Here is a 25,188-nt window from a genome sequence, read left to right as displayed (position 1 = left end):
GTAATCATTTTATTAAATGAAGTCGACACAGTTCCAATAGATCCAAGTACGTAAGTTCAAGTAAAAATTATAGTACCCGCCTACTCAATCCTAGAAAAAAAACGTTCTGGAGGACCAGTTGAAAGTTTGTGTTTCTTTGCATTGCTAGATTGATAAACACAGATTATGTAAAGGGACTTTTGGAATGGAACACAGTAGTATTGATTATTATAGCACACAGACAAATCCCATGTAGAGAAACACTGACAGGACAGGATCATGGTAGTTGTTCCACTGTTGATTATTTGGAAATTATGAATGTGATCAAATTGGATGGTTTTAGGAGTAGACAATACTTGGGCTGGAGATAGAGGTGTAAAATAAAAGTATTTCTGAAGTGGGGTTACACAGGCATGAAATATTGAGGTTGGAGGTTAATATATACAGTGGCTCATTGCTGCCAGACACTCAAATAAATAGTTATAAAGTTATAATGAGATATTTTCTCGTTATATGTACTCAAATCACTTTGGCTCAACACTTGCAGCCCAAAGTGGATAAGGTGTCTGGCTGATCTCAAAGTCTAAACTCATACGGAGGGTTACATCAATGATGTTGAGCGAAAGGGAGCACGATATGCTTAGCCCTTGTGTTATCTTCGGGTCATTCTGACCCATCAGTCATTGTGACCCACCGTCGTATTGCGACGAATTTACTGCATACAAAAACAAAGTTAAGCATTTTCTTTTAACCGTTGGGCTGTCTCAGACCCCCCACATTGCAAAGGTTAAAAGAAAATAATTTTTATTTGTTTTTGTATTGGGTAAAATTGGGTAAACACAACGATGGTTCGTTATGAACCTTTGGGTCATGTGACCCGAAGGCAGCACAAGGGTTAAATATGGAAGTCCATTAGCACATAATGTCTTAAAAACTTGGGTTACAGTTTTTCTCGATTGCAAACACACAAAAAATGGTAAATGAGCCATCCTCACAAAACCATTTAGCCGATTCCCAGCAGAAATACCATGTGCCCCAGTCTATAAACAAGTTTACTTTTTGTCACATTTCTCTTGTCCATTGCAATTTCTTTGCAAAAGTCCAAACACACCTCTCACTTTAAGACACAATTGTCACCATGTTACAAAAAAACACTGCTGTTCATTTCATAAACTCAAACCAGCGCAATTCAAACACCCTTAACAAACAATTGTCCAAATGTAAGCACTACCAACCAAAAATACTCAATGAGCTATCAGGAGATTGGATTATACAAAGGGCAACAGGCAAGCTCATCTGTGTTTCGGAATCGTGGATGCAACCATCAGAGAGCGAATGGTAAGCATGAACGGAGGTGGATAAGGGAGAGGAAGAAGAAGATTAACAATGATCTCAAATTAGGTCCGTGCAACTGTGGTGGAGCACGGTTTTGTACACAGTATGACAGTGAGGGAAGCTGGGCTGAGAGTTAAGCCAAACCTGAGCCATTTCAGCGTTGCCTCAATTGTCCGGACTAAAGAGTGCTCTGCTCTTAACTCTCTTGCCTCAAGTGAAAATTCTATCTGTTTCTTAAATTGAATTCTTAGTTGTGTGTGCTCAAGCCTTCGGCAAGAGCACAACCATTGTTCTCTCTCATATATATTTTTATTGGAATGCTGCTTCAGCATTCCAAGTGTTGTTCTTTGAATCTTTATTCAACTTCTTCTATTTCTTCCGTGACACCTTTCAGCTCCTTCAAATCTTCAGCTATTAAAACCGTTCAGCTATCAAAACAGAAGTTTCAGGCTATGACTGCTATGACTTTTCAGCTTTCTACCTCTTATGTTTGAATTAATATAAATCAATATTCATAATATTTTTAACATGGTTAAAAACCAAATCCTCTCAATCCTCTTAAACTTCTTAAACTTTCAAATCCTTCTTCTTCCTCAATCTTTCAGCTACAGCCACCATTAAATTTTAAAATGTTTACAAAACCCTAAACCATCCATCCATCCATCATCTTCCGCTTGTCCGGGGGTCGGGTCCCGGGGGCAGCAACCTAAGCAGGGAGGCCCAGACTTTCCTCTCCCCGGCCACTTCCACCAGCTCTTCCTGGGGGACCCCGAGGCGTTCCCAGGCCAGCCGAGAGACATAGTCCCTCCAGCGTGTCCTGGGTCTTCCCCGGGGCCTCTTCCCAAACCCTAAACTATTTTTTAAAAATTCAGCTTTTTGATATCTATTTAACTTTTTTAAATATCACTGATTATGTTTCATGAGTTTTTCAAACCGTTTCTGAGATTTACATGTGTGTGTATGTGAGAGCCTAGAGTGCTGACTGAAACGCTTAGAGTGGAGGGGAGCTTCGAAATCTTTTTCACTCTTCATGGTTAATTTTTGGATCAATAGATAGGAAATGTTGTGCTGGTCGTAGACATTTGTCTGTGCAATTTATTCAGAGCCCCGCGAAAGCGAGACAAAGTCCAACTCTCGCCCCAGAAAGACCATTGCAAATCTGGTGACAAATTTTCAGACACGTTTTTGAAACTGCCGGTAGAGTCGTATTTCTGACCACACAGACATATAAAGGATATCTATGGTTTCGGCAGAGTCTTGGGTCTCGGAAAATATCCGTATTTTTGGGATTGGACGTATAGTTTTGCATCTCGGTTAACTTGTTTGAGGTGTGGATTCTAGGTAAATTTCTTTTATTCTCTCTGCCCTCAGCGCATTAGCAATCATAGCTGCACCATCACCGTGGCAACCACACAGACACGCACGACTCAGTCTCTTACACAGGTGATTGGTATTAGCTTATTAGTGGAATCACAAGACGGAGCTATTCAAGTCAACTCGTCTCATTAAAAGACTAAGAGCACTACTACCACTACTGATACTACTAGTGCTGCTACTACTACTGCACCTGCTGCTATATCTTATGCCACTACTACAACTACTAATTCTGCAGATGTGGATAATATCTCTTTTACTACTATTGCTAATGTAACTGTTTTATTCTACTACGCCACTGATACTACTGTATCTGCTACTGCTATTACTATCCCAACTAGGGTTGCCACCTTCAATACAGAAAAATAAGGGACACCTGCCGCAGCGTAACCCCTCGGGGCCACGATTTGATCAGTGTAAACCAAGCCCTGGGTGTTCTTCTCCGGAAGGTTACCTCCCCTCTCTCTGCTTTGCCCGCCCAGAGAATCTGGCCCGCCCATAAGAAACTGAGCTACGACCGCGCAAGTGTTTTTATCCTCGAGAGACATCATGGCTTGCAAACGAACGAAGCATTACATTTGCTCAGTTTGGATGTACAAAGGAAAACAAAAATCTTTTTACAGTTCCTTCATCCGAGCCTCTGAAGACCCGGTATCTTAATTTAATTTTCTCTGGAAATGCGCCTACACAACTTCTGTTGTAGGCGTATTTGTTTTGTATGTCTGCGCCAAACACTTCAGCCACGACTGTTTCCTCAACTTGAGCTATACAAAATACTAAACTGGCCTTGCTGAAATTAAATTCTGGATCAGTACTAACTCTCCTTCGTCCAGCTACTAACCTCGGACAAGTAAGTTAACTAACGCTATATCATTTTGTAGCTTTACTGTATATGGTTACCTAGCTTGCTACCCTTAGAATGTGGCTGTAACATTAGCTCTGCAGCTAACAGCTGAGTTACTGTCGCTAATGGAAAGGTAGATAGCATCAAGTATGTGTGTGAATACACATGCTGTAACGTGAGTGTTGTACACTTCTTTGTTATTTGGATAACCGTTCTGCTGCTGGTGTTATGGCGCGTGCGATATCCGCCTTTCCCCTCATTGAAATGACTGAGTGTGTACTTCTGCAAACCAGGGTTATCAGATGAGAATGGGCAAATTTGAGGCATCTTATAGCAACGGGGCTACAGCCATTGCGATACATCCATTGTAAACATTAGCGCATGGTGCCGCCCCTCCGCTCCTCATTAGCATTTAAAGCTACAGACACCAAAACAGCGCGTTCTGAGGAAAGCTCCTTGTGGGACTGCTAGTAGTGGCTGTAATTCTGCACCAAGGCTGAATTTCGGGAAAGAGACTTCTGATACGGTATTAGGGGACCACTAAGGCCTATATAAAAGCATCCAAAAACAGCATGTCATGTCTCCTTTAAGACCAACTGCTACATCCATTCTACAGATCTTGCATCCTTCAAAGTCCCAATTCATTACATTCGACTGTCTATAACAAAGGAACTTACTTTTTACCGCTTAAAGAAACGTAGATATTGTAACTATGTCAAAAACTGCCATTACAGGACCCACTGCAGTTTGCCTACAGAGCCAACAGGTCGGTGGATTCAGCTCTGCCTTCAACACCATCATCCCCGCCCTGCTTCAGGACAAGCTCTCCCAGCTGAACGTGCCCGACTCCACCTGCAGGTGGATCACAGACTTCCTGTCTGACAGGAAGCAGTGCGTTAAGCTGGGAACACAAGTCTCTGACTCCCGGTCCATCAGCACCGGCTCTCCTCAGGGCTGCGTCCTTTCCCCTCTGCTCTTCTCCCTGTACACCAACAGTTGCACCTCCGGTCATCCGTCTGTCAAACTTCTGAAGTTTGCGGTCGATATCACCTTCATTGGGCTCATCTCTGATGGGGACGAGTCTGATTATAGGTGGGAAGCTGACAACCTGGTGACCTGGTGCAGCCAGAACAACTTAGAACTCAATGCTCTTAAGACAGTGGAGATGGTTGTGGACTTCAGGAAGAATACAGCCCCACTCACCCCCATCACCCTGTGCGACTCCCCAGTCAACACTGTGGAGTCCTTCCGCTTCCTGGGCACCATCCTCTTCCAGGACCTCAAGTGGGAACTGAACATCAGCTCCCTCACCAAGAAAGCACAACAGAGGATGTACTTCCTACGGCAGCTGAAGAAATTCAACCTGCCAAAGACAATGGCCGGGTTTCCCAGATTCGTTAAGAAGCTCTTAACGCTAAGAGCTTCTTAACGAATCTGGGAAACCCGGCCAATGATGGTGCACTTCTACACAGCCATCATTGACTCCATCCTCACCTCTTCCATCACTATCTGGTACGCTGCTGCCACTGCCAAGGACAAGAGCAGACTGCAGCGTATCATCCGCACTGCTGAGAAGGTGATCGGTTGTAATCTGCCTACCCTCGAGGACCTGCACACCTCGAGGACCCTGAGGCGAGCGAGGAAGATTGTGGCCGACCCCTCCCACCCTGGCCACTCCCTGTTCCAGCTACTCCCCACCGGCAGAAGGCTGCGGTCCATCAGGACCAAAACCTCACGCCATAAGAACAGTTTCTTTCCATCTGCTACTGGCCTCTTCAACAAGGCCAAGGACTCCCATTGACATTCATTCATTATTTAACCCAGTATCTGATTGCACTATGTTGACCACTCATGCTGCTCATTCTTATTCTTATATATATTTTATTTTATATTTAAATTGTTTTATTCTTAGATTGTTTAGTTCTTAAGAATAGTTAAACTTCTGTACCTTTACTTAATTTAAGATTTGTATATGTTTAGTGTTTGCAACTCCCTGCCACAGTAAATTCCGTGTTTATATAACATACACGGCGAATTAACCGAATTCTGATTCGGACCACCCCAAGAACATGCAATGGCACCACAAGCAGCCAAGAACAAACTGAAACCGGTCTGGGACTTGCTAAACGACCCAAAAACACAGGTTGAAGACATGTCACAGCTATTGGCGCAGTGTAATATGACATTTGATGAGTACGACACGTATGTTGAGTCGTTGACCTCCGCAAGCGTCATTTTAATGAAGTGTGATGTCAAGGACTGCTGGGTGAACAACTACAATCCAAACTTACTAATGGCGTGGAACGCAAACATGGACATCCAGTACATTCTTGATGAGTGTACTGGATGTCTGTATGGTTGCATCATGTACATGCTCTTCTACATATCCAAGCCAGAGCGTGAGATGAGTGACTATCTCAAAACGATAGTCAAAGAATTGAGCCCAGAAAATCAGACGGAACGAGATGAAATGAAAGGTGTCCTTCAGGCTTATTCCAAACACAGAGGTCAGCGCCCAGGAGTCTGTGGCCCGTACATGCAGCCTGAAAATGAGGTCTTGCTCACGTGAGGTTTTATTTCTACAAACGAGTGACAACGCACTGAAAATGAGTCTCCCACTTTGCGCATTGCAGAAGAAACCAGAGGAAAGTGAGAATGTGTGGATGAAGGGTATACCCGACAAATACAGAGCCAGGCCTGAAACGCCAGAGTTTGAAAACATGTGTCTAGCAGACTTTGCATCACATTACAGGATTGTCTACGGCAGGGGTACTCAATTAGAAACCCAAAAGGTCCACTAACCAAATTTGTATCCAGTCCAGGGTCCGGAACAATTATGGTTTATTTTTCTGGCCCTTACCTCAGAGTTCTGGGGTTATTTTGTTCAAAGTGTCCATGCTTTGTGTCATAGTGACCATAGCCGCGGGAACATAGGCTATGTTATCAGGGGGGTACTGCCGGGGGGGGGGGGGTGCTTAATGTTGCGGGGCGGTAGGGACGGACTGGGAGTAAAAATAAGCATGCACATTCTATGTTTAATGTAATGCTAGTTTGTGAGAACGCTAGGATACTTAATGCGAGCGCACGTGGCGTGCAATATTTTTTTTTTTTGCTTTTATTTGAGCACAAAATAGTTTTTTGAGCTTTATGTAAAATGAACATAGCCATTTTTCAATTGGTAAAACCTTGTCTAGTGAAGGTGATGTCTTTTTGTCTCTTAATTTTTCATCCCCACCCTTACGTTTCTTAGCCTGGTTTTCCATTGTTATTCTTCTCCCGGTGCTCCCGATGGCCAGTCCGCTAATGCGGGGCTGGGCCGCGGTGGTGAATTTTCAAGTCATTGGAAATTCTCGTGCTGTCAGGGGGTGCTACAGCATTCCTCGTTCCCACGGCCATGATAGTGACGTTTCACATTAGCTACCACTATTGACAAGGGCAACCGTCTCATTAAACACATTGGTTTTGTGTTCCCCACCGGCAGCACAAATGCATACTCGTCTGAAATTAGGTCTTTTTGGAATCAACTTTTCGCCGGGTTTAGAGCACGCCATGTTTTTCGCTAAGGAAGAAACAGGTACTGTTAGCAAATCGATTAGCCTGCGTTGTTGCGAATGACACAAACAACCTGACCCACAGAGGTTGCGGCCAGCTTTCAGTGAGTTGTCATGGTGATTACAGTTATTAAAGCTCCTGATTGGACCTTTGTATTGGACAAGTAAGATAGAAACCACATTTAGTTGGAACAAAAACATGTGCCGGTTAAAATGGAAACGTTCCGTCAAAATGAATTAATTCCATAATAATATATCGGTTATAAGTCCGGGTCCGGATAGGGAACCGCCTGGATCCGGACCCGGACCGCGGTCCTCCAATTAGTGTTAGATGATTTTCTGTCAGAGGATGGGCCAAGGAAAGCACCACAATGAAAAGAGTTGACTTTGTTTATTAAGTCGAGCTGCTCGGATCACGTCACCACGACAGGCAGAGTGGTTGGCATGAGTGAGAAAACATGTCTCTCAGAAGTCCTTTATATATGGCTGGACTGTACAAATATAGTTACCATCACAACATCTCCTTAAACGGTACTCATTCCACAACTTGATGCACCGAAGAAACTACACACAGGTGATGCGGTCATCAATCATTGCTTGTACTATTCTCTGCGTCTTGCACTTAACCTAAGTTGACCATAGCACATTCCTTGATCTATATGTGTATTGTCCAAGGCCTGCTCCGTGACCTCTTGAACACAGCAAGAGACAACCTCACACATGTATAGAAAATCTGCGTATCAGTCCTCCCTTTTCTATCTTTGGAAATGGTTTTACCATTTTCAATACACGAATCACTGTACAAATGTCTGAGAAGCCTGCACCGTTTAAATCACACTGGAATCCAATTGAATTCCCATCACAATTTTCAATGATGCATGAGTTATCAGTCACCCGTAATCTATACTCGCACAAACAAAACCTGACTCCACACTTGACAAAGAATGAGTAAAAGATCATGCGGCTAATCTACTCTACACTCACATGCTAAATATACATAACTCTCAACACAATTCATTACTACGACTATTCATTATCACATCATTACATCCCTAACGTAAGGAAGGCTCTGAACTTAAATCATCATTGCACACAAACAAATTTCAAGAAAGAGAATGTCTTCATCCGAGGTTCAGCCGAACTCGAATTCCTCTCTAGGTATGGCCTCTCCTTCTCCTTCTCCTTCTCCATCTGTCCGACTCAATTTGCACTCATAATTAGACATTTCATGACATGCAACACTATCTCTATTAATCAACATTGTCGATGGAATCTATGGACGAGAATGAACTTTCAGAAGAAGTATCAGAACGTCCTCTAATGGACTTGATGTTAACCGCTATGTTACCCGTAGTAATAACCGGCATGTTAGTAATGGAGTGCAGAGATCTCACCATCAGTGCTCGAAATATTGGAAAACAGCAACCCATGATCACTATAACAAGTATGATTACCAGAAACACTGGTGTCAAAATTCCTACAATCCATGTCAGTAGAGAATTGCCTTTGAACATGTTAGCTATGACATCCAAGATCTGATTATTATGATATCCTCCTAACATTCTGGCATCTCGATTGGTCCTAACAATGTTCTCCTGTATGTCTCTAATGTTGTCAACAGCTTTAGACAAATTACCAAGACCTTCAGATTCTGAGGGAAGATAGGTGCAACATGAATCGGCACCTACAATAGCACAAACACCTCCCTGAGAGGCAGTGATTGCATCCAAAGCAATTCTATTATTTATGGTAAATTCTCTAATTGCAGCAACTTCAGCTCCCAACGCCTGAAATCCCATAAGTGTAGCATTAGCCACTCTAGCAACATCATGACGAGTTAATGCTATCATGTAATGATTAGAATATTGAAGTTCAGTATTCCAAAAGATTGTTTTGAACACTAGCTGAGTACGTGTAAATATCCTGAAATCACGGGGTAAAGCACTATATCTATCAGCCAAATCAGTTGCATCAGTGTTTTGCAAATGTACATAACCCATAGTTTCAACATTGGAACGCTTAGCTCTAGAACCAGTACGATGATGTGTCATGAATTCAATAGGTTCGACTACATATAATAGATCGTTCAACGTACATACTCCACAAAGTACTCTGAATAACGGTGGTAGACTTGTCCATACATTATCACCACAACACCAATTAAAACCTGGGGTGGGCGGAGTTCCCATTGTTGTAACGTGATATCCTAACCCCGGATACTCAAAGATGCTCTGACACTGAGCGATTCGCAAGAAACCTACTTCTTTTGCTCCAAAAGAATCCTTCTCTACTCCTCTAAGGCAAACTTCATAACTTGAGGACAAATTGATATTAGCTGAAACTTTAGTAGGAACTACAGATAAATCATTAGGCACGGAAACCATATGTTTCTTGTAGAATATTGTACATCCTACCAATGACGGCAAATCCTCAGGTACAGAGAATATAGTAGCATGAGAATTCTGTAAATCCGGCTCATTTCCCTGATTTATGGAAATATTTGTATAGATTATATACTGTGACATCATATTCAATAATCCTTTGGCTTTGACTACCATGTTACTAGATTTGGCTACATAGATGTTATTCAGCACAATAATTGGTCGTAATGGAATCTTTGAATTAGGTTGATCACCTAACAAAGGATGCTTTTGCAATACATACTGATAAGCAAGAAGGCACATGGATGGTAATCCTTCAGGACCTTGAAGTGGAACTGTCCAATAGGGAAACAATTCTTCTGTTGATTGAGGTAGCATGGGGCATGCATAGCAAGAATTAGGTGTTAGTTTTCGAACCCTACCTTTAAGAGCGCTGTACCATAGATTAGATACAAAAGGATGATCCTTATTGACTGGCATATCCTCATCGGTATATTTTACTTCATCGTTTACTTTAAAGGTTCCAGATAGATCATTAGGTGAACTTTCTGGCCATGATGTGGGAATTGGAACTCTCCCAAATACAGTACTAGGTGGTATCCAATAAGGAGCACATCTACCTTTCCAATAAAGTGGAAGATAAGTGTAAATGTTGTTATCACAAAGCCAAATCATAAGATCAGTAGCAGGCCACAGATGAAGTGTTCCCAGGAAGATCCTCTTATCTGGACAACCCTGAGTAAAACCCATCTCATGCACTGTTTTAACGCCTTGTGTATAACTTAGACAAGTTAGAGGTGCCTTCATTCGTGTAGCTTTAATAACTATCGGTTGAATATTATCATAAGCATCCAAATCTCTCTGAACTAGAAACTTAGGAGTGAGCTTCTTCCAGAATGCATTACAGTACTCAACAGTAACTGTGCTGGGCTCGGTAAACATAAGTGCTTGACTTAGTATTAACACTTCTTCACCGTCAAGTGATTCGTTTTCTGCCTTGATTGCTAGCGCTGTTTCCGTCATGATAAGATATTCCACTTTCTGAACATAGAATGGTTTTCTTCCTGTTGTCATCAATGGATAAATTAAACAAATCATATCTGATTCATTCATAGGAATATGATTCTGTACTTCCACTCCCAGAATACTTGTAGGTGTTGGAACGTTACGACGTACATGTGTATGAACGTGCTGATCAGAGTTAGAATGTTCAGTTAATTCTTTTTGAACCACTATCCCTGCCTTGGTATCATCCCATGAATCATCATCCGAATTAGTTGGGTGTTCGAGCATGACCGCATAATTGAACGTGATCAACGCTAGTATGAAGATGATGCTCCGCACGACCACGAACTTGATCCGAATTCTCTGTGTAGTATCCCCCATCCTTTTTTCTGGTTTTGTGGTGCTCACTGCTCGGTATTACCGCCAATATCTCCACTTCTATATATCATGAAACAGAAAGAGAAAAACAACACCATATCCACACTCAAGATAATGAAATATTTATGCTGAGGTGAGAAATATTACCCATCCTTTGATGTTCAGTCTGCATTATTCCATAAGTCCTATATCGCATCTGCTATAGGAGGTGCTTGTCGTAGTCGTGACGCATGGATCCATTGTGGTTGACCTTTAACCTTAACAGCTGTTCTGGTTGCCAAAAGAACCTGAGTTGGAGGTCCAAACCTTGGCTGATCTTGCTGTGCCAATGTTTTTAAACTGCGTACTAAAACATAATCACCTGGCTTAAAACTATGAATACTCTGCTCACCTGGAGCAGGAAGAGAATTTGTTACATGTTGATTATTGTCAGACACAAAAGACCATAACTGCTTCACATAATTTTGTTGAGTCTCCTGCAACAAGGTTAAATCATTCGCTGGTGTCTTGTCCATCAGCACACCTAAAGGAAAAGGTCTAGCCATTAAAACTTCATGGGGGGCCAATCCTGTACCTGAATTAGCCATAGCTCTGATTGATAGAAGCACCTGTGGAAGGGCGTCTATCCAAGTCGTCTGTTTAGTCTGATGTAGTTTCACCAATTTTTCTTTAATGGTCCTATTCGTTCTTTCCACTTGTGCTGAGCTTTGAGGGTTATAAGGAATATGAAATGTCCAATTAATCCCCAGTGCAGCTGCCAATTGTTTGGTTACTCTAGAAGTAAAAGGAGTGCCATTGTCAGAATCTATTCCATTTGGTATCCCAAAGCGAGGAATAACATGTTCCATCAAACACTTGACTACTGTTTGAGCGTTTTCTTTCCTTGTTGCGAAGGCTTCTGGCCATTTTGAAAATCGATCCACTATCACTAGAAGATACGAAAATCCTCTGCACTTGGGCATGTGAGTGAAATCTATCTGTAATTGTTGGAAAGGACCTTCAGGTTTTGACAAATGATCTCTTAGCTGGATTGACATGTGGATTACAACGAGCGCAGATTAAGCATCTCTTAACAAAATCTCTAACTTGTTGTTCCAATCCAATTGTGAAGAACAATTGTGAAATATAGTGCATGATGCTTTTATACCCTACATGAGTAACGCCATGTACATAGGATATTAAGGATTCATACGCTATTTTTGGTAATGCTATTCTGTCATCCACATTTTTCCACAAACCATCATCGCGCTTCACGCATCCTTTCTTCTCCTAAAGTTGAACTTCAGATTGCATTGCCTGATTCTGAAAAGATATCAAGTCATCAACAGTAAACGGAGGCTCTGAAATTTGAATATTCACGAAAGAGTGATTCATCCACGGTGGGAAGGACGCATTTAACGCTGCTTCCTTTGCATGTTTGTCGGCCAAGTTATTACCTTTTGCAATATCAGAATCTGCCTTTGAATGACCCGCACATTTTACTATAGCAATGTTAGTTGGTAACATCATAGCATCTAATAATCCTCTTACTAAATCTGCGTGCTGTATGGGCCTACCTGCAGTAGTTACAAAGCCTCTATTCTCCCAAATCTTACTGAAATCATGTGCCACTGAAAATGCATATTTGGAATTTGTATATATGGTAACTGATTTATCTTTGGCGTATATACAAGATCTAGTTAACGCTACTATTTCGGCAGCTTGTGCAGAAGACACAGGTACACAGGTACCTGGTAATTGTATCGAAGCACATAGATGTGCTTCGATACAATTTCCAAAATTATCCACTATGGAATATCCTGAAAGAATAGTTTTATCATCTGGGCGCATTGATGAACCATCACAAAATAAAGTAAAATCACTATGTTCCAAAGCTGTTTGTTGTAAGTCTGTCCTTACACTGGATGACAAATTGATGATATCCATGCAATCATGAGGAACTACATCATCTAACTCTGTTCCATGCAATAAAGCTTTTAAATGCACAGCTGTATTAGTGTGTGTGTGGCCGTGGAAATAGTCAAATTTTGAGTTCCTGTCAAAATGTGTTCGTAATTGCTACGTCTTTGGCTTGTCATATGTTGTGTAGTAATATTCACTAAGATAATGTTCACGGTATGTGAAGTGTGTAATACCATGGGATGTCCAAGAACTATAGTTTGTGCCTTTTCTACCATTAAAGCAGCGGATGCAACAGCTCTTAAACAGGGAACCATGCCTTTAACTATTAATGGCAACATTTTACCGTAATAGGCTACTGGCCTAACTCCATTTCCATGTTCCTGTCCCAGAACGGCTGAAACTACTTCACCATTATCTGCAACGTATAAGTGAAAAGTCAGTTTGTAGTCGGGTAATCTCAGTGCAGGTGCAGTACACAAAAGATATTTGATGTGACGAAAAGCATGTTTCATTTCCTCATTCCACTGAATGACCTCTGGAGAGTCTTTGAGGGTGGTTTTGCGTAGTTCTGCATCATGAACTGCGTATTCAGCAATCCAATTTCTGCAATAGTTCACCAATCCTAGGAAAGACAACATCTCACTTTTCTTCCTTGGTCGTACAATGTCTTTAATGCTGTTCACTCTTTCCTGTGACAGAGATCGACAGCCATCCTTTAAAATATATCCCAGATAGTTCACCGATTCTTGACAGAATTGAAGTTTAGCAAGTGAGGCCCGGTGTCCACCTGCTGCCAAATGTTTGAGCAGGGCTATCGAATCTGAGACACATTCTGTCTCATTTCTGGCCGCCACCAGAATGTCGTCCACATATTGCAATAAGGTCGAGTTACATGGGAGTGATAATTGTGCCAGATGCCTATTAACCATTGCACTATAGACAGCTGCTGAATCAACATAACCCATCGGAAGGCGTGTCCAAATATATTGTTGTTGTTGAAATGTGAATGCAAATAACGGTTGAGTGTTTTTATGAATAGGGATTGAGAAATATGCAGATGAGAGATCGACCACTGTGTACCATTGAGAGTCAGCTGGTAATGCTGTTAGTATTGAATTAATGTCAGGTACTATAGGTGAAATAGGTATGACTGCTTCATTAATCTTCCTTAAATCTTGTGTAAAGCGATACTTGTTAGTACCTGGTTTCAATATGGGATTAATAGGAGTGTTATTTGGGGACTGGGCTTTACATATAACGCCTTGCTGTAATAAACTGTCAATAACAGGTTTAATCCCCTCTTCTTTTTCTTTGGATAAAGGATATTGTTTAATGTAAACCGGATATTTACTCATGTTAACCTTAGCTTCATAAGGTGGTACATCCAATAATCCCACATGGTTTGCATGTAGTGCCCATAGAGTAGAAGGCACCTCACGCAACACAGATGGTGCACATAATGATATCTTAATATTACCATCATTACAAATCTGTGGTTTCACATCAGTTTGTACGTCTTTAATAAAAAAGTGAGTAGGTTCTAAGCCATACGTCCAGATGACACAACTTTTATGAGTCTCCTCATGATCAGGGGACTTCAATAAATAATGATTAAAAGAATCAACCAAATGCGGGACATCCGAAAAATCATTCCTTACTGCACACACAAAGGTCTCAATGTTATCAGAAGTAGTCTTCCATAATAACAGAATCCCATGTGGTGAGATAAATATGTTCCTTGGCACTTCCTGTAAGGTGTCTGGATCTATAAGTTTATCTGAAAAAGGAACGTCAACTGATTTCAGATTAACAATCCTAGCAGCTGCAGCAACATTACAAGAGGCCAATTTATTAATACCACTAATGGTAGATAAAGTTTTCACAAACTCAACGTCTTCTAAAATAGACTTAGCTATATGGTATGTCTCAACACAACCAGAGAAAAGCTGATAAGCATTATTCGGGGGTATGTGGACCTCGATCCCATCCTGCGAACATAAGATGGTTGCATTCAATTTACTCAATAAGTCTCTTCCCAATAATGCCATTGGAGAAGTTGCGCTAACAATGAAAGAATGTTGTAATTTATAATCATCAAAATCAATCTGTAATGGAAGTGACATAGGGTCTATCTGAGGCTTACCACTGATGCCGACGGACTGGACAGTATTTTTACTCAGGGGACAATCAATATCTGTTTTCCTTAAGCAGGAAATGGTGGCTCCAGTATCAACCAAAAGGGAATTCTTTTTCCTGCAATACTCAAACTCAATTGTGGTATTTCAGAGGGTTTATCTGAAATATGAAATTGTGAGGCATTAATGATACATTTAACATTGTCCAGATCCATCGATATACAGCGTCACTTATCCCACATCAAATTGGCTGGGGTGTCTGTGTGCTGTGTGGCCTGTGGTGCCCTAGTTGGCCTCTGGGGAGTAGCATTCCATGATTGGGAGGGGCGAGGTACTTCTCGATCATGAACACCTCTCTCTTCATCCTGCATTCTTAAGAGACAATCTCTGAACCAATGACCTGGTCTGCGACAGTAGCGACATGTGCCTTTATTTCCTCTAAATGGTCTTTGTCCATTCCTATTGAAGTTGGAACGACCTCTATTTGGGGTGGAATTGTTCATGTTAAAATGCACATTCCTTTGATCCTCAGAATTTTGATATACTGCTTCAGTATTGTTAGTCAGGGGTAGGTCTAATTGCACTGCCTGAAATCGTGACGATTGAACGTTAAACAATCCGACTGCCTCAAGTTCCCTTATTTTTCTCATCAATCTCACTGGACTCAATGAAAACAAATCTGGTGCAGACAATTTGAGTGTATAGGCCGATCTAGGATCCAATCCATTTAAAAACATGCTAACAAAGAAAGTATCTTCAGAGTCGTTAATGTCTAATTTAGCGTCATCTTTCCACGTTTTTTGAAAGCGATTGGCATATCCAGAAACAGTCTCATCAGATTTACGTTTACAATTTAGTACCTGAGTCACATCACGTTCTTGGAATGCGTGTTTCTGTAAGAATTCAGACACTTCCGCAATGTGGGCTTGTTTATGCGCATGCGTCAACCATGGATGGGCACTGTCATCATATTCAGGGCTGTCAATTTAAACAGATAAAGTTGGACAGGCTTCTATCAATGTCTCCAACTTCACGTTTGGCATTAACGTAGTTAGAATGTATCGGGAATCTTTTCCACTTAAACCTGAATGCATCAAAACAGCTGTGTACCAATTTATGAATGCTTTTGGATGTATAAATGGCTTTGGGGCGTCTTGCGCAATGCGAGAAATTTCAGATAAAGATAAAGGGCGGTCTAAAATCTTATCTCCAAGAGTCAATAATGGGCCCATAAATGCACCTCGTCCACTAGGTTGATGTTCCCCGGTTCTGAGCTGTAGCAAGTCCAAAATCTCATGTTGACATTTCCGCAAACCATTCTCTGAGATGCACGTCAACACTCCATTAACATCTCTAGGGGAAACTGGGGACCTAGGATCTAATTTAACGTTATGCTTCTACGGCTCCAACAAAAGTGTCCATCAATACCTCTGTAAACCGATCACAATAAACGTCAATATTCTTACCGTCTCAAAAGATGAAATATCTTTTTGAATTCCGCCTGCAAACTCTCTTTGGTATATCTTAATTGTTCAGCATTTATCCGTTTCGTGTCTCCTTTAAATTTCCTATCTGCAGTATCAAAAGCCTTTTTTCAGTTATCAAGCCACATGTTAATACATTGACCTCGCCACTTCTCAACTGTTTGTCCTAGTATACCTCTAGGGAAAACATATGTAGCAGTAGCTCGGGGGGTCTGTGTTTTAGACTGTCCGACAGAGCCGGAATCTAAAAATAGCCAGTCATAAATGTCGTTATACATCTCCTCGTCATAAGCGGGGGGGCCGTCGAAACTTGGTATCTGAGGGTACAGAGAGTTAAGAGTGCCTGTGGAATTCTTGTCTGTCAACAGAGAACCAGTAGACATCTCAGTTTGAGAACTATTCTGCTCCATTGCAAAGTTTGTGAACCTGTTTAGCTTCTTTTTATTTTTTCTTTCTTTTCTAGCAATATTTGCTGGCCACTGTTCACTCATCAGTTCCCAGGCAATAAATACCTCTCGCATGTAATCCGTATCCCAATCCGAATTGCTGACAGCTAGATTATCGATAAGATATTTTCGCGCAATCTGCAACTGGTGTCTATCAAATGTGCCCTCAAGCGGTATTTGTCCGTCTGTCCATTCATATAGATTAGTTAAATAGGGTTCCACGTAAAATAATCCGACTTTAGTGAGCATCCATTCTCTCGGGGACATTTCTGCTAAACTCTTATTCGGAACTTGTTTCAAATGTGGATTGGTCTTTAACATTTTTGACATAGCCTTACGCTCTTTCCGTGGTAGATCTTTTTCAGTCTTAAATTTAACTACCAGTGGCATATTTGTCTTACTGGATTGGCACCCCATGTTTACATGCACTTTTATAAAACAAGGTTAGTATACTTATATCCAGAGTCAAGTCTTTTATCTCACTTTAAATTATTTATTTATATCTAATATGTAATTATCTTTTAAGCAGATATTCTTATACTCAGAAATTTGGCACTTGAATGACTGTAATTTATCATAATACGTTCTTAGTCCTTGGGAAACATTGCTCGAGTCTTACACTTCAATTTAACGTGTCTTTCAACGTTTTACTAATCACGTGCGTATCTACAACCATCAACCTAAGTTTTTATATCGTTTCACCAGCAACAAGACTTGTTAACGGACTTTACAGTACCGGGAATCCTGCCCTTAAATTACTGACCTTCTAACCAAGTTTTGTCAGAGGATTTTACGGTCCATACGTCTTACCATGACACATCATTTAACACAACGGCCTTTCACCGCATCATATGACCTGCGCAGATACAAAACTATTTAACCAATCAGAAGCCAAGCGGGCTAGCCCTTGCTCACGGTCTGTGTCCTGTATCTGTTTCCGCGGTTTTCCGTTCCCCAAGCAACTGTTAGGCCTTCTCCTATTACAATCAATTATCAGTCATTAAGTGAAATAAGATATAGTTTTCCAATTTTCTATTAATTCATTCGACTAGCTCAAAGTCGTGCCTCTTGCCTTCTCCTGTACAGAAATCATAATTTCCCCCTTTAAAATTTACCCAGGTTCGTTACCCCAGCAACCAGTACCCACAGGTAAGCAGAAGTTAACACAATCATTTAATGATGATAATCACAGTCTGCTCACCTGGGTTCTAGCTGAAGATACTGTTCCGTGACGCCAACTGTTAGATGATTTTCTGTCAGAGGATGGGCCAAGGAAAGCACCACAATGAAAAGAGTTGACTTTGTTTATTAAGTCGACCTGCTCGGATCACGTCACCACGACAGGCAGAGTGGTTGGCATGAGTGAGAAAACATGTCTCTCAGAAGTCCTTTATATATGGCTGGACTGTACAAATATAGTCTTTTTAAGAATGTACCTGAAACAGTTGACTTGGCCACACCTAATGTTTTTGCTATCTCTTTGATAGGTTTGTTTTGATTTTTCAGCCTAACGATGGCTTGCTTCACTGATGGTGACAGCTCTTTGGACTTCATATTGAGAGTTGACAGCAACAGATTCCAAACACAAATACCATACTTGAAATGAACTCTAGACCTTTTATCTGCTCCTTGTCAATGAAATAACGAACTCCCATGAGGGAATAACATACACCTGGCCATGGAACAGCTGAGCAGCCAATTGTCCAATTACTTTTGGTCCCTTAAAAAGGGGGGGGCCACATATAAAATGTGTTGTAATTCCTACACCGTTCACCTGATTTGGATGTAAATACCCTGAAATTAAAGCTGAAAGTCTGCACTTAAAGCACATCTTGATTGTTTCATTTCAAATCCATTGTGGTGGTATACAGAGCCAAAATGATGAAAATTGTGTCAATGTCCAAATATTTATGGACCTAACTGTATATGTGTATTGTCCAAGGCCTGCTCCGTGACTTCTTGACCACAGCAAGAGACAACCTCACACATGTATAGAAAATCTGCGTATCAATTAGTGACCCCTGGTCTACGGCAAGGAAACAGAAGATGGCAAGTGTGTCAGCCTATTAAACAACATGGGAATGATCCAGAAACGCACCAGAGGGAAGCCTGCGATCATCAGATATGCTCGCTTTTCAGAAAAGAAGGACCCTGAGAACTTCTACGGAAGATTGCTCAAACTCTACCTCCCCCATCGGTCAGAGTCATCGCTGAAAATGGAAATGTTCCCCACACACCAGGAGTTTTACAAACATGCCCATGTGAGATTACCAGGAACACATGAGATATGCGCAGTGACTGCAATTGTTCAAATAAACCAACAGAAGTTTGAACAACACCGTAAGATAGTGGAACAAGTCTTAACCCTCGTGCTGCCTTCGGGTCACATGACCCAAAGGTTCATAACGAACCATCATTGTGTTTACCCAATTTTACCCAATACAAAAACAAATAAAAATACTTTTCTTTTAACCTTCGCAATGTGGGGGGTCTGAGACAGCCCGACGGTTAAAAGAAAATGCTTCACTTTGTTTTTGTATGCGGTAAAGTTGTCGCAATACGACGGTGGGTCACAATGACTGATGGGTCAGAACGACCCGAGGAGAACACAAGGGTTAAATGACTACATGCAGAATGGCCCTGTGGAAGATGCTTAGAACACCTTCGCCCCGGAAGCTGAGTTGGATAAATTGGAATGTATAGAAGAACGAAAACAAGCAGAACCACTTCATGAGAATGAACAAGATGATGTTCCGGAGTTTACACGTGAGAAGCAAACTGGGGGGATTGCATTTACTGTAAAGGCCCCACAAATGTACCCAGATTTTGTTCGCAAAATGTATCGAAACCTAAAGGCCCCGTCACACCATAACGTTCTGGTCAACGTTCTAATCGTTCAATTTCGAGCGTTCTAGGGCGAGGTGGACACATCTGGCGTGTGACTAACCCATGACTAGGGTGGGACTGACGCATAACTAGTGAGGGACTTACGCATGAGGAGCGTGTAACAGCGACCAAGTAAGACACCTCTGAAAACTATTAGCGTGTGACAACGTGTCACTGGCGTGTGAATAACGACAGAGTAGCGTTTTGCTATGCGCGACAAACGTTAGATGAGCGAACGTGTGAATAACGACAAAGCAACTCACCACCAAACGACAACCAACCAGCACTTGTCATCATATGGATAGTACGCCTCCATCCCTCCATTTCACGTTGTCTGATCAAGTGGGCCTGTGCGGCACTGACAGACCTAACTCTGGTGTATTTTCTAATGACATCTTGGTGATATGAGACAGGGGGCCCTAATAGAGGGTGACTCCTGCCAACCAACCAGCACTTGTCATCATATGGATAGTACGCCTCCAACCCTCCATTTCACGTTGTCTGATCAAGTGGGCCTGTGCGGCACTGACAGACCTAACTCTGGTGTATTTTCGAATGACATCTTGGTGATATGAGACAAGGGGCCCTAATAGAGGGTGACTCCCTATTAAGCCAAGGTGTCATGCCACAAAATCCACCAGCCACTCAACAGCCTTTGAAACCAACAAAGTCTCATGGGCACAGCAGCAATATGTCACGCCATGGCATCTCACCACCAAACGACAACCAACCAGCACTTGTCATCATATGGATAGTACCCCTCTAACCCTCCATTTCACGTTGTCTGATCAAATGGGCCTGTGCGGCACTGACAGACCAACCAGCACTTGTCATCATATGGATAGTACGCCTCCAACCCTCCACGTTGTCTGATCAAGTGGGCCTGTGCGGCACTGACAGACCTAACTCTGGTGTATTTTCTAATGACATCTTGGTGATATTTACATTTAGTCATTTTACATTTACATGATATGAGACAGGGGGCCCTAATAGACTCCTTGTCACGCTATAACCACAAACCAGCAAGTCCACACAGCCATGACAAAGGACCAACCAAAGAACGGACCAGCAAAAGCCAACAAACCAACATGTCATTATCGTTTTTTTTCTTATGACAAAAAAAAAAATGTTAGTCATGTCCTATAAATATGTCTAGTTTTGCCTTTACAGCACTTTGGTCAACATAAGTTGTTTTTAAATGTGCTTTATGAATAAACTTGACTTCTCTATGTTGGTAGTGTTACGATTTTATCCTCCCCCCCCAAAAAGGGGGGTCAGATGGCTGAGCGGTTAGGGAGTCGGACTATTAATCAGAAGGTTGTTGGTTCGATTCCCGGCTGTGCCGAATGACATTGTGTCCTTGGGCAAGGCACTTCACCCTACTTGCCTTGGGGAGAATGTCCCTGTACTTACTGTAAGTCGCTCTGGATAAGAGCGTCTGCTAAATGACTAAATGTAAAAAAAAACTTTTTACAATCTGTTGATGTTCACTTTGTTACAGTTCATGTCCCCCCCCCCCCCCACAATATTGTTGCTGGAAATCCTAACCTGGAAAACTGGACATAAGTTTTGATGGAATTTTATTTTTAGAAATTAAAGCATATATTGTGCTTATTAAAGTTATGCATTATGTCTTATGAAACTTAGAAGTGTGCTCAGGCTTAAACATAGGGTCTCACACTGAGTGTGGGAAGCAGGCTGTTCTTTGTGTCTCTATCTCTTCATTTTCAGAAACAACCTTGAAACTGGGTGGAGACGGCACCCGAGCAGGTGGGACGCGTAGGCAAGAACAACTCCCTGATGCACGAGAGAACAAGCTGAACCCTTTTTTGATACTTGTGTTTCAACTGCATTGTATATATATATGCTGGGGCAGGGAAAGATAGCGAGTTGGACTTCGTGAACCAGCCCAAACTCTGTTGCGGGTAGGGAAACGTAGACAACCCCAGAGCTCTGTATTAGTTGATTTCCAACTGCTGCATTAAAGCTGATATTATGGGACCTCTGCGACTCCAGACCACTCTTTCTAGAACACAGATTTGTGTCATTGAATACCATCATTGGGTGTGCTCAAGCCTTCGGCGAGAGCACAACCTTTGTTCTCTCACATATATATTATTATTCTTTTTGCCCCCCTAAAACTCAGTCAATATTTGGCCTACATAGACAACCTAGGTGTCAAAAGTTTCGTCTTGGTAGCGATTGAGTTGCTTCTATTGGGATTTACGTTCCGTTGCATGGTTTAGGCTCAAGTTACGTTTTTGTGGCGAAAAGTGAAGCTAACGGTGGTTAATTTGCTAGTCACAGTCACTGACGTTACTAACGTCACAAAAACACGCGTGACTACCTGTAGCAAAACATTCGTTTCGCATCTGTTAACTTGGGGGATAGCTAGGCTAACTATAGCTTTACTGCAAGGCAGCTGCAGAAACGCCACAAGCAAAGAGGCCAGGGTGATAACTATTTACTTATTTTACTTTGTGATGTGAAACACAATTGTAAAATGTAATGTACAATATTAGCTGATATTATTAAGGAAGTAGGCCCACATCTACTTTCGGAAACGGTAGTCTACTATTTCACTGAGGCATTAGCATGACATTAGCCTCTGTTACCCGGGCAACACATACTACAGTGGTCTATGATGCATCTGTTTTCAATCATTAAAATAAACATTCCTCACAAATACATTTTCGTTGTAGGATTTATTATGACATTACAAGTAAACGATTTGTTGGTGAAATTATCATTACCTGTGGTTTCAAACCAGTGTTGCTCACTGCAACGCTGTAGCCTACGTGAGACACACTACAAAAACATCTACACAGCTGTTTAGGAAGTCAAGTCATGTTTGGCACTCCCCTTACTTAAATCAAAAGTCTACGAGAAGGACAGCCTTTTTTACTTTTAAGGTGTATAATTGACTGTAAAACTGTAAAATTATGAACTTTGTGACGTGAAGACATGGCTGCCGCATAAGATGCGGTCTACCGGGCGACATTCTCACTCAAATTTCAAGACTTTCGTAACCCAAATCAAAATTCTGATGTGACAGATCAATGGGGAATCGACTTTTCTCTTAAGGCTGTCCTTCTCGACCTTTTTGGTCTTTTTAAATCGTACTATTTGTATAATCCGTGTACTTCTCTAACCATTATAAAGGGTATCCTTTCCCGGTTTTCTGCAGCCACATTGCGCACGCATCCCGAATGTTTACAAACAAATAATTGGTCTATAGACACTTACAGCATGTGTTGCCTTCATTATAAGGCATATATAAGGATTTTAATTTTTTGCGGCTCCAGACAGATTTGTTTTTTGTTTTTTTGGTCCAATATGGCTCTTTCAACATTTTGGGTTGCCGACCCCTGGCCTAAACCATGCAACGGAACGTAAATCCCAATAGAAGCAACTCAATCGCTACCAAGACGAAACTTTTGACACCTAGGTTGTCTATGTAGGCCAAATATTGACTGAGTTTTAGGGGGGCAAAAAGAATAATAATATATATGTGAGAGAACAAAGGTTGTGCCCTTGTCGAAGGCAAAGCACACCCAATAATATATATGTGAGAGAACAAAGGTTGTGCCCTTGCCGAAGGCAAAGCACTTCCAATGAGAGAGATCCATGGTTGTGCTCACCGAAGGCTTGAGCACACCCAATAAAAAGTCTATGAAAAACACCAAAATATTATAACCTTGGGTTAAAATTTGATTAAAATGTATGTATCTACTATCATGTGGTTTATCATAGTTTTTATACTGATGCTTTCATCTCACCTTGTACATGTCTTCATATTTTAGGAAGAGGATGTTGGAGCCTATGCGATGCTCCCAGAACTCCTGCACATGCTCAAACCAGGAGCCATATCCCACTGAGAGAGAGACAAAAGAAGAGACAGAGAGTTTACTTATAAAACAATGCATTTATTCAGACAGTCTTTCTGCTTTTCAACAACCCATCTTCCCCCCCACTCCTTACCCCTGGGCCCATAGTCATTCACCCCAGGTCTCTCCATTAATGGGGTGGTCTGGAGGAAACCCCCCTCTTCCCAAAGCCATCAGTGATACTTGACACTCACGTTTGTCATTCATGAAGCGGCGGCAGAACTCCTGGAAGGTTCCGCGGTAGCTCATGGTCCTGAGGGAACGGTGGAACTGGTAGTAGGACACCACCAGGTCCTTTGGGTTCCTGGCCATATAGATCACCTATAGATCAACCCCGAAGAAGGTGGATTAATAGAACCGCAAAAAGAGGCCTGTACTACGAATCAAGATCAACATGCTCTGGATTACTTTCAGTTACCCGGGTACACAAAGCCTAACAATCGCAATCACGATAAGCGGTATCACGACGGCGGTTATCAACTCTATAACTCAACCCAGATCTTTCCAATCTAGAGACGTGCGCGTTCACATAAAGGGCGGTGTTTGCACCGAAAGTCCAATCGCAAACATGGACAAAACAAGAGCCGCATATTTCACGCAGGAGGAGTAGACAATAATCTTACAAACTTTGTCTACTTCTCCTGCGTGAAATATTGTAATACAAACATATCAGGAATACAGACATATGTAACGCCTGTTCCGCTTTACCGCTTATGAACAGCGCCCAAGTTAGTTTACATACACTCTAAACTAAGTAGACTAGGCTAATAAACCCCAGTATGAGTGTGTAACTACCGTGTAAGTATGTATAATGTCTAAAATATGTGTAGAGTGCGTGACACGCTACTTCAATCGAATATACCTATGAGAGAAGATGGTGCAAGCTTAACTCTAAATAGGAACAAAGAAACAATAGGATTAAATTTAAAAGGATGACCCATTTAATGATTTGGTGGGTCATAAAACTATTAACCAAGGTCAATAGTCACAAGATGTGTAACTTGTTTAACTGCATGCTCTTATGGTTCTTCCCTTTTGCACTTATTTGGTTTTCCACAATGTATGCTTCATGTTTTGGCTGCTCGCAATGTTTGGGGCTATCTCGTTGTTATGATCAGTGACCTATGCTCTTTTGTAAAGCTCTCTCTTGGAAGTCGCTTTGGATAAAAGCGTCTGCTAAATGCATATTTGTAAATGTAAGATGATTAAAGATATGAATACTTTTCTAGTATCAAATACAAAAAGAACAATAACCATCCATAAGTGCTATTAATCACAAACAGTAGGTTATCACATGAACATCATTACACAGTAATAAACTGCAAATGTTTACTCCTCGGCAGGTCTGCAAACGCCTTTGTAAACCGAGATTTGTTAAAACGTTTGTTAACCGAGACCGTAGGTCGAGGTTTACAAAAAAATCGTTTTAACAAATCGAGGCGACAAAGCGTTTGCTGACCTGTCGAGGAGTAAACATTTGGTTTCTTATATACTACAACAATACGTGGGAAGATCACAAATCAAACAGGTCGAATCTGGAGCAGATGCCATGTTGTCAGAGCAATCAGCTGCACTGGTGACGTCACTACATCTCCAAGGCA

General features: G+C 41.6%; 1 protein-coding gene across 3 annotated transcripts in view; it reads right to left on the bottom strand.

Annotated features, from left to right (window-relative positions):
• The window catches only part of sult4a1 (sulfotransferase family 4A, member 1), a 191,850-nt gene that overhangs the window by 6,302 nt on the left and 160,360 nt on the right, over positions 1 to 25,188 (bottom strand). For all 3 annotated transcript variants that reach the window (XR_009932532.1, XM_062482881.1, XM_062482882.1), the window contains 2 exons: positions 23,782 to 23,908; positions 23,480 to 23,574 (listed from right to left, as the gene is read on the bottom strand). Coding sequence is in view for 2 of the 3 variants with exons in the window: in XM_062482881.1 (XP_062338865.1) it covers positions 23,480 to 23,574; positions 23,782 to 23,908 (222 nt within the window). In the remaining variant the exon portion in view is untranslated. The remainder of the gene's footprint in view (positions 1 to 23,479; positions 23,575 to 23,781; positions 23,909 to 25,188) is intronic.

Source organism: Osmerus eperlanus, chromosome 17 (assembly GCF_963692335.1).
Source record: "Osmerus eperlanus chromosome 17, fOsmEpe2.1, whole genome shotgun sequence".
In the NCBI taxonomy this organism is placed as follows: Eukaryota; Metazoa; Chordata; class Actinopteri; order Osmeriformes; family Osmeridae; genus Osmerus; species Osmerus eperlanus.
The sequence above is the reverse complement of the archived record's forward strand: the minus strand, read 5'-3'. Positions and strand labels throughout refer to the sequence as shown.